Here is an 11,328-nt window from a genome sequence, read left to right as displayed (position 1 = left end):
AAGATGTGAGTTCTATTGAAGATGGGATGAGAAAAGTACCAACCAATAAGCTCCTGTGATTTTTCAAACACAGTTGTAACATGTCTGTTAGGAGCGGCTATTGGCTGATACTTTGTCTCTGTCTCTCTCTCCGTGCTGTGTTACTTTTGCCCCAGAACAAACTTGATGCTGCATTTTTGTGCCACTGTAGTCACTAAAGATACAAGCTGACAACGGGAGAAAAGAAAACCAGGGACAATCATTGGATACAATCTTTATTGCTTTAATCTGTGCATCCAAAAGTAGAGTAAAAAGACGACTGTAAATTTGGCATTATCTGGTAACAATACTGAGACTCATTGTCCTCACAGAGTAATAAAATGACAGCATTGCTTTGCCTCACAATGTTGATTTGATTATCAAAAGACAATTATTTATTGAACAACACACAAAAACGGCGATTAGAAATAGCTTAGATATGTACTATGTAGCGTCACAAGATTTAGTATTTGTTAGGATAAATGACAGTTACAAGGCTCAGGGTTTATTCAGTGGAATCCCCAAAAATATCTCAGGATTTGCAGTAACAAGGACACTGCTTCTGAGTTGGCAATGAAGCAAGAAAGAGCAGGTAACGGTGTACACTGGTAAACCAAATATGCACTCCATGGAGGGGCAGATGACGTTTAGAATTGGGAGGGGTGTGTCCAAACTGCAGTGTGGGCTACATGCAAACGCAGCCATTATTTACCCTGCATGCAAACACATGTATGTCTTTGTTTGCATGCAGGGTATGCAGAATTATTGCGGAATTATTTGTGGGTAGCGTCAGAAGCCAGATTTATTGCTTTATGCCAATTCCATATTCTGTTCTTGGTGTACCTAACATCCTGCAATCAGGTTTCCACTGAATAGACCCTGCTTCATGTCTGTAACCACTACCCCAAGTCATCGTCAGAACAATCAGGTTAGTAAAATTAGAAAGGTAACAAATCCGATTACATATCTCCCCTCCTATTGTGTACCTGTATCCCTGAACATGTGCCATAATGTATTGCTATGGCAGGTGTATAATATTAAAGTACATTTCCAAAAGAACAATAAAATAAAATACTTATTTTACAAGACGGTTTAGCCCAAAGTCATTTTGTGCCCGCAGGAATAGTACGGACCGCCAACAGGTCAGCTATGAGAACAGATGCAGAGATGAACTAACCAGAGGTAATTATATTTGTGAGCCAATATGACCAATAAAAGACGAGGCGTAGAAACTCTGAAGACAAAACATTGATTAGATAAAAAAAGGAAATGTTCAACAGGATATTTCCAATAAGTGTTTGTGTATTCGGCAGCGGCGCGATCATGACCGACTGTCCTCCTCACTGGTGTCCTAGGGTCGCTACCGCCGCGCACAGACTCTGCTGCGCGAATCAGGCGGAGGTTTCCTACTACACCAATCCATTGGTTTGGCTCTCTAATATTTAATACTCTGGAACAAATCTGTAAACGGATAACGATAAAAACTCCCTCCCCAAAAACGTCATCTATGCGATCACGGAGCACATAAACACACATTGCATAATATCGGATGCTGATCTAGCACCTACCTTATAGAACTCTGCAGGGAAAGTCAATAAAAGTCATATTTCATTGGAAAACATGAGGATGCACCCTGAAATCATTTGGAAATGAGGTAGTGTATGTACATGCATTATTATTTTCTTCAATACACTTCATTAGATCTTGGACATGGAGAATTGGAGGCAATTTTCAATAAACAAGACCCAAAATATAAAAAAAAACATAAAAAAAAAAAGAAACCTTAAAAAGCTAAATCCAGGAAAACTTACGAGGTTTAAAGTCTCCTTATAGTATAAAAGACAACCCATGCTTACATCTGTACAGATATATAGTCATAGAGAGGCAGACTAAGGTTTCGATAATGTAGAGAGGTAAAGTGCCAGCCAATCAGCTCCTGACATTTTTCAAAAACAGCCTGTAACATGGCAGTTAGGAGTTAACTGGTTGCTACTCTCTCTCTGGGGTAGATGTATTAAGCCTGTTGAAGTGCAAGGTGATATCCCACCAGCCAATCAGACGTTAATGGGTTTGTTTGTTTTTAAACACAGCTGATTGGCTGGTGCTTTATCACCTTCCACTTGATCACTTCTTCAGACTTAATACATCTGCCCCTCTCCGTCTATGATGCTTAGTATACCCCCTATCAATGTGCTAGTCTGCAGTAAACCTGAATTCATATCAGAGAGCAACAAACGGTGTCCAAGGGGTGCAAGAAGTCTTTTGGGTTTATTAAGGAAGTGCTACTGTCCAAGTCAAGTCTCCAAGGGGTCAATTCAATCATGACCGATATGTTATTGTACCTTGCAGTGATGTAGGGTAATGCACCTATTCCCACATTACAACAGCCGCAATATTGGCGACTTCCCCGTGCACCTAGAAGGATGTAAAGTCTGTTATGTAGGGTTCCCATAATGCGCCAATGCATGGTAGGGCAAATCGCCCCTAGTTGAATCGGCCTCTGCGTGCCAGAGTGCCACTGTCCCCGTAGCCCAATAGTGTATGGTCCATGGCTAGAAGTCTGAACACCTATACTGTACACCAGGACAGGCCAACCTGTTGCTCTCCACATGTGAAACTACCAATCCCAGCATGCATTGCCACAGTTTTAACACTCCCTTATAGCAAAACTGTGGCAAGGCATGATGGGATGTGTAGTTTGACAACATCTGGAGAGCCACAGGTTGGCCAGGCCTGCATTACACCAACTAGTGACTGCGAGGAGATTCACATGAGCCAAACGGATAATCTGCAGATATACAAGTAGCAGGTCACAGAGAAATACAGAAGTGTCATGTCAATGATAACAGCTGTAAGTTCCATTCAAATTAATCTAACATCCCTTTCGTAATGTTCATTTCAGCACTCTGCATCTTCTAAAACCCCTGCGGTTCCTCTTCCCTGCCTGGGGGTGTCGCTCCCTGCTGTGGTGCTTTGTAGCACAGTGTGGTCTGTATTTCAGCACCGCTATACAGGCCACACTGTGCTAGGAGCACCACAGCAGAGTGCAAATCCCCCAGGCAGACAAGAGGAACTGCACGAGTTTTGAAAGATGCAGGGTGCTAGGATGAATACTACTTTAAGCCTTAGAAATCAGGACAACAAGAGCGATTTTAACCCTTTGAGTGCCAACCTTGCTGTGAACATCCGCTAAAAATGCCAGCGTCCCTCACAGCGACTGTTCGTTTTTTTGGGGGGCGCAATATTTAACTAAACTTCAATTCATTGACTCGGCTGTATTTGTGTTTATACTAAAAGAGCAGTCGCTGAGTAGGACGCCGGCCTGTTTTAGCTGATATTTTGAGGATCTCTGACAGCAACGTCGGCACTTGAAGGGTTCAAAGTGACCACGGATAAAATGTAGCTCGGCACCAACGCCGATAGTCGCCTCTGGTTTGGATGAGTCAGCTTCCTGGTGAATATCTAACAGGGCGGACAGGATATGAGGAGGGGAACCTGCATGCCAACATATTTTCCAGCTTAACAGAATATATACAAAAAAAAAACCCCACTTTAATACGGGGCATAAATCAACCTATCGTTACTGTTAGCCTGCTCCCCACGCACAGGCAATTATTTACAGCGATGGGAAACAGCATTTACAAATCACTATATACAACCACAATTGTGTTCATCTTTGAGGTAGGAGGGATTAAATCTTCCCTAAACTGTACGCAATCAGCTCTTAAGTATAATACACACGCATGCGGATCTACCTGGAGTTCTAGCTTAAATGTAAAAGTCGATAAGGAGATCAATATTTATAGAAACCAATATATAGAGATTTGGTTTAGAATTTCTACAAAAACATTTTTTTTCGGTAGGGGTATGGGATAAGGGCTACACACAATCGTTAAAGCATGCCCACGTTGAATATGCAAACACAACGAATTAGCAGAAGTTTCCTTTTAAAGATAATTATCTATATTAGATATGCGGAAATTTAAATTCATGCCGAATCTATTTACACGACAAAATAAGCAGAACTGCTGCTCGCGGTATTTGTCAAATCAAAGCAAATGTGCATTGTCGCATGTATAGATTGTGAAGGGAAGGAAACACTATATATAGGAAAGCTATCATTAACGGCTAATTTAAATGACTGTTGTGTAGAGATTGGATTAGAATTAGGGCACAATAACCCTCATCTTTCCCATATGGGGGGGGGCGGACATTCGCACATACAGCGCTAAGCAGTGAAAGAGAATCAGGCCCAGTGTCCATTTAAAGAAATCAACTTTGAAGTCTGCGGCGTAATTTTACTTAAAGGTTCTGCAAATGAAAAGAGGTGAAGTTATCCGTAGAATGCTGTCTATCGTTTATCTATTGCATCCTAAAAAAATGATAGACAGCATCTGTTTGGTTGCTATGGGCAATAACACCTTTTTAGAGTTTAGTAAATTTACCCCTGTAAATTTTGCTCATCTCTTTCATGCACGAAACTTAAGCCCCATACGCACCAAGCGATATTTCAGAGGATATCGCTTATTTTGGCCATTCTGGGCGATATCGTTTTGAGCGCGTATTGTTAATAGAGATGTGCAGGTTCTGATTTACTCTGATTTCAAAGCAGGATCTTATTGGCTATCAACTGTCAACAACTGTCATGTGATTTGGGATAGCCAATAAGATCCTGCTTTGAAATCAATGACAGTTGTTGACAGTTGATAGCCAATAAGATCCTGCTTTGAAATCAGAGTAAATCAGAGCCTGCATATCTGTAATTGTTAAAGATGCGCTCTACTGCAGGTCGTTAGACCCCTCCCCCGTACCTGCAGTGCAATCTTGGCTAAATATCGTCAATGACTGCAGGATCAGCAGGCAGCCGGGTGACGTCACTGATACGGTTGGGTGCGTATGTGCTATATAATTTGCCCTTGAGTTCAGCGTGAATCATTGACAATATCACTCATGAATTCAATCATCAAGTGTGTATGGACATTAGGTTTCCTCGGTGGAATTAGTGGATTCTCTCTCTGGTTATTCTGGTGACTTAAGTTCTAGCAGCTGATAGCGTTGGGGCCACAGAATCGGATTGGTTGCAACGGAACTTATTTTCATTTTTAGAAGCTTTAGTAAGTTTACCGCGGAGACTGTCAATAACAGCCCCCATGACAATGTCTAGATAAAACAACATGGATTATCCGGCCACAGCATGTAGCATTTACAGGTGGTTCACCCTATACCATGGGTTGTCAAACTCGGTCCTCGGGACCCCACACAGATCCTGTTTTCTAGGTCATCCGCCAGGTGCATTAATTGACACCGTTTAAAAGAAAAACAGGTCGAGCTAAGTATTTCACTTGTGATTCTGTGAGGAGACCTGCAAAACATGCAATGTGTGGGGTCCCGAGGACCGAGTTTGAGAACCGTTGCCCTATACTGTACCATGCATGAGGACTGCAAATCTTCTAAAACTGTGTTTAAAACTAGCGGCGTGTTTTCGGTTTTCCCATCACTCAAACATAATGAAAACAAGTAAAAACATAAACAAACCTTATTAGACTTGTATAGGTCTAAACCAATGGGTAATTCGGGAGAGCATTTTTTTTTTAACAAAAAATAAAATTTCCCAGCAAGTTGCGATATATTACTATTTGAGCATGGTTTTAGGAATACGCTACTGACATATTAAGTCTTATATATTTTTTTTTTTAGTTTACATCTTTATATATCTTAAAGAGAAAAAAGGTTTCTCGTTTTTTTTTGTTTGTTTTTTTACACCTTAGATAAAAAATAAAACTATTGCTTCCTTTAAATAAATGAATCCTCCCGTGTAGGAACAATCCTATTTTTGTTCGTCAGTAGTGCATTTAGCAGTCATCTGTTGGCAGAAATCCGAGATGCCCGCTTGAGTATTAGATTTCCCAGGTAAAGCCGTTTCAGGGGGTGAAGGCGGGACTGGGCGCATATTATGCAAGCCCGCATTGCCCTCTTCCGCCTGGCGATGGGCAGACTCGCCAGTGTTACGTCCTCCCACAAATTCCTGCAATATGGCTTCGCACTGAAGGAGCATTTTTCCATTTTCTGGAACGAGGAAGGACAGGGGGCAATCGGAGCTAGAATATTTTGCCAGGATGTGGATTTGCTCGTGGCTTAGGGACGCCTCGCGGCAGACCTGCTGGCAGAGTCCGGACAGGTTCTGTTTGGTCTCTCCCAGGGTGGATAAAATCTGGTCCCTTTCCTTCAGCAAATGATGCCTTTCTGTTTGCTGCGGAGAAAGGAAAAATAGAAAGACGTAAGAGACTGGATCAACGATGACGTGACAGTTATAATTATGGCAAAAGACGACCTCAACAGCTGTGCAGAAGACAGAGAACGTTAAAGAACAGGAAACAATGTAGGTAGGTAGATGATAGATAGGTTGGAGGGTTTGATACCCCAGGGTGTTGTACATTTAACACTTTATGGGGCAGATTTATTAAGGTCGGTGAAGTGATAAAGTGTCTGGTTTTTATCACCGGCCAATCAGCTCCTACCTGTGATATTTCAAACCAAGCCTGTAACTTCACAGATAGGAGCGGATAGGCCGGTGATAAAAACAGGACATTTATCACTTCACCAAGCTTAATAAATCTACCCCTCAATCTATAAATAAAACATAAAAAGGTAATACGGCACGCCCCCTTTTGTTTTTGTGGAATCAGACGTCCTCTATTGCCTTATGGCATGTTTAAATGTCTATTTTTGATGATATGGCGACCATGGAAACAAAACCAGTTAGTGTTTTTTTAGATAAGCGAAAACATAAATAATACAAACAATGTGTAGGAGTGTATATACAACCTCAAAGCGGGTTTTATGTAGTTGAAGTGATGTGTTTTTAAAGTGAATATCTAGATCAAACAACTGGAATGAAAAGGACAAAGTAATCCTTGTCTTCAGAATACAGACCCAAAGATACCTCGATAGGAGTACAAACCTCAGAGTTTCTGTGAGTAATGGTATGCAATCAAACTAAAGACAAGTAAAGATACCTTTATATGTTCAAACTGCCATCTAGGTCGAGTGAGTAGGGTGCGCCCTTCTGTGTTTAATTCACATACTGTATGCACAAGATTCTTTATTGGTGTAATTATTATTATTTATTTTTTGAGACCCTATGACCAATACCCATCAAAACGAGACTCTACCCTCAAACAAACCGTATGGAAATAAAACAAAAAACAAAAAGAGAACCGTACCGTATTACTGTATGTTTTATTTATAGATCTAGTGTTACATTTACAGCGCCCTGGTGTATCAAACCCTCAAATCTACTTATATCTGCACAGAAGACCATGAACATAATAAGCTTACAGGCTGGGTCTGAAAAATGACAGGAGCTGGTTGGCTGGTGCTTTATCTCTCTCCACTTTAGCACTCTCCAAGGCTTAGTACATAGGCCTCATTCCCATAGTTCCTCATATGGCAAAAACTTTACTGATCCATTGTCGATAAACAAAACCATAATACTATATCAGACGCCCGTCTACTGAATGGTGTCTGCTCGTGTATGGGTCCACTCCATTTAGGTCGACATGCATTGGGTCAACCACTAAAGGTCGACGGGCCTAATGTCGACACAAACATTAGGTCGATGGGAAGGTCGACAGTCAAAAGGTTGACATGAATTTCATATTGTTTGTCCCGAATGTCGACACAGATGACATGGACACCGTAACGCGCCCCCCTCGTATGGCACGCAGTGCTTGCCATGCTTCGGGCGCGGTACCTTGCTGTGCTCGGCACACTATTTCATTCTCCCACCACATCGTAGTGGATGGTAGGGCATGAAATACCGAGTGTCGGCACATGTCGGCTTAAATTTTTTTTTTTTAAACATGTCGACCTTTTGACTGTGAACCTTTCCATTGTCGACCTAATACTTGTCAATCTTCCAGCCCTGTTGACTTTACCCAGAACGACCGAAGGCATGTCAACCTTAATAGGGTCGACGGAATGACCGATCCGCAAGTCTAACAGCAAAACCCTCACAAAAACCATAACACTTGAAGATAGAATGAAACATACTGTACATATAGAGAACATGTGGGAAGTGGAGAGAATACATGTGTGTTATTTTGATGTCAGCGCTTGGTTACAGATCACAAAGACGTTCTTTATCTCGGGATGAATTAGATTACACGGTTCCCAGCTCTAGAAATGACACGGCAACAACTTGACAAAAGTACACAGCCAACTAATCACTGTCGTACAGGACACAGTCAGCAATGATTAGCCGGCACGTCCTCACCTACAGCCCCTGCCCAGTCATGCAGAGTCATCCTACAGTGCTATCGCTTGTAAACACCAAGCCTCAGCCTTAGTCATCCTCTCACATCTGCTGAGTTACACAAGCGCCCATGCCAGTGCCCGTTCCTCCCTGCTGATAAACATTAACCTGCCGCGTTCCGGCTGTTACACACTTTCCTGCAGAGTTTCACAGTTTCTACCCAGCATTGGCTTAACTACAACCTCGTGCCCCCCCCCCCAATGCTTCTGCGGAGACACGACACTCTGCAGCGCTGCCCCACGAGTGGGCATGCCCAGTGCGGTGGCATGGTAATGTCTTCCTATTATTCTAATGCATTAACATCCTCTAAACATCCACTTTTCCATAGCAGCCATTCCCCCATATCGCAGTATCCATCAAACACTTTCACTGACATTAGCCAAATGGAAAAAACGATTTTACTATATAGAGATGAACACCAAAAAACTGCTCATAACTCAGGAGTAGTGCACTAGTGCATACAGTGCCCCGGCACTCAGCAATGATGCCCATGACAGTTGGGTGCAGTGGGAGAGGGACCCCATAAGTCTGTAGGCCCCACCCACACCCGCTGCACCCACCGTAGTTAAGACTATAGAATGTTGTTATTCTGCTACCCTCTGTATTAGGTCTTCTGCACTCCTCTAAGATTGTAAACTCATCCGGCAAAAGGCCATCTTTACCTTCTGTTCCAGGGTATGGAATTTGTACCATGATCTGACCCCCCCCCCCCCTCCCTCTCTTTCATACTCCCGAAATCAGGGGAGTGGAGATACCAACACCGAAGTCCCAACATCCGGCATACCGATCCTAAGTATGGTGGGTGGTTATAGTATTAAAAAAAGGGGCTTTAGGGTTATGCACAAAGGGAGGGGTGTCGGAGAGTGTTAGGGGGGGTAGGGGGGAGAGGTGAAGTATACTTAAACAACCCCTGTCAGGTTTTGGTTTAGTTGGCTGGCGCCATCGGTCTTCTGACCATCGGCATCCGACCGCCGGTCACGCATACGGACTCCCCTCCAAAATGTATAGAAATGATATGTTTGGGCCAAGTAGTAAAGAATGCTACGAAGAATATTCAAACACTTCGCTGTAGTTATTATACAATATGTCACATTCACATGTGGTATTTGTCATATGGACGTAGGACTCCCCCCCCCCCCCCCCATTCCAGTTATAGCCCAGTTTCACCTATTGCGCTATGTGTGTTGTTGTTTCAATGCCGTTTCCAAATTCACAGCTCCCCCCCCGCAACCTCTCCAGACGAGGAGTCATCAGCGCCCATGGTATAGGCAGTGACTGCGGAAATTAGTCATGGAGCGTGGTCATATGTTGGGATGGGGAAGCGGAATAACAGAAACAGTGGTTCTGCTTTCGTGGCTTTATTAAAAATAAAAGTTTCTCTTTTTTTGCTGTAGGAACTACAAGGTTTCCTCATCCTGTATGCAACTGCAGGCTTTTATTTTGAGGCTATTGTAGCCTTGTGTGTGATGCAACACCTTTGCCATGACCTTTGACCTACTGCCGAGACACCGCTACTATGGCAACTCACTTTAGGCGTCCTAGAACTGGGGACATACACTCAAACTCACCTATTCATCAAAGCGTACCCTTCCACTGCATAAACTAGTCCTGCATAAACTAGCTGGTTCTCCGACCCCTTGCCTGTTTACATCCTGCTATCTAGCTACCACCCACTTGCTTGCACCTCTTGTAATCTGTCTGTCTCCCCTTCCTACTAGATTGTAAGCTCCTCCGAGCAGGGCCCTCTTCCCTCCTGGTCACTCACAGCTCTCCTATACTTAAACACTCAGTGACCCTCTTCGTCCGCATACTCATCTCCATCATTGGCCTCAAGCCTCTAGTTGTATGTTGATTGAGTCCTCACTACTTACATTTAAGCTGTAATGTGTATTGAACTGTGGTGCTCTTTATTTGTACTCTATTTTGGTTATTCATTCAATGTTATGCCAAGTTTTGTCTCCCTGTACTGTTCCTTTGTACAGCGCTGCGAAACACTTGTGGCGCCTTATAAATAAAATTATAATAATAATAATAATAATAACCTAATTAATGAATTTAAGCTATTTAAAACTCTGTGCTCCAACCAATCAGTCCCCAACGGTCATTCTTCAAACACATGACAGTTAGGATCTGATTGGCTGGAGATCTATTTATCACATAGCTAAAATCCATTGAAAAATGGGCCCAATTATTCCAAAGTCTCTACTGAAAGGACAGGTAATTAAGCCTATCCATTCTTGAGCATAGATGGTTAAATAAAAATGACCAAGTTACAACTTAAGTTACCTGTGCTTTATTATAGCGATTCTAAAACCTGGACTGTTAAGGGGGTATTCAGTCCCAGCTGCTACTTCGGACGGGTGGGGGGGGGGGGGGGGGATAGCTTTGGGCACCTATTCAATGCTGTCTTGTCCGACAGCATTGAAGAGGCAGATCAACAGAACAGGCACAATGTTCAAAGCTGTTGGGCCGTTTTGTCGATTACGGCCGTGAATTGTCGCGATCACGGCCGAATCTCGACAATCCACGGCCGTTTAAGTGGACATACCCCCCCTTTTTGGCTATTGAATCCCTCCTGGCGATATGCTGTCGAGAAAAACAAAAACAGGCCAGGGTCACGGCTGTCTGAACAGATGGACAGTCCTGACCCGTGACTGAATACCCCCCTTAAGGAGTGCCTTGGAGATGGAGACTGGGCCACACTGGATTAAGGTATTGGTGCCACCTTTCTTTAAATCTCCCAGAGGTCTGAGTGTGTCACATGAATGAACATTTACCCCCCTTGAACCTGCATCCGGTATATAGATAGATGGGATCACGGTGGTAGGCCAGGCCCCCCTCGGATCAAGGTGGGATTACAGGAGTGATACCACTACCTATCCTTCCCTCACCTGATACTATTCCCTTTGAATGTACCACCAGCGACAGTCTCATGTCTACTCCAAGCCCAAAATAATCTGTTTGGTCTCAGCATTGGCCGCTCCCTCTAGGCACCA

At 43.2% G+C, this 11,328-nt stretch overlaps 1 protein-coding gene across 1 annotated transcript in view; it reads right to left on the bottom strand.

Moving 5' to 3' along the window:
- Positions 1 to 238: 238 nt before the first annotated feature.
- Positions 239 to 11,328, bottom strand: part of BACH1 (BTB domain and CNC homolog 1) — a 41,518-nt gene continuing 30,428 nt past the window's right edge. Inside the window, 1 exon segment of the mRNA XM_083171835.1 lies at positions 239 to 6,268. Coding sequence (XP_083027961.1) covers positions 5,846 to 6,268 — 423 coding nt within the window. The 3' untranslated portion in view covers positions 239 to 5,845.

This window comes from Crinia signifera, chromosome 2 (assembly GCF_055691185.1).
Source record: "Crinia signifera chromosome 2, ASM5569118v1, whole genome shotgun sequence".
Taxonomy (NCBI): domain Eukaryota; kingdom Metazoa; phylum Chordata; class Amphibia; order Anura; family Myobatrachidae; genus Crinia; species Crinia signifera.
The sequence above is the reverse complement of the archived record's forward strand: the minus strand, read 5'-3'. Positions and strand labels throughout refer to the sequence as shown.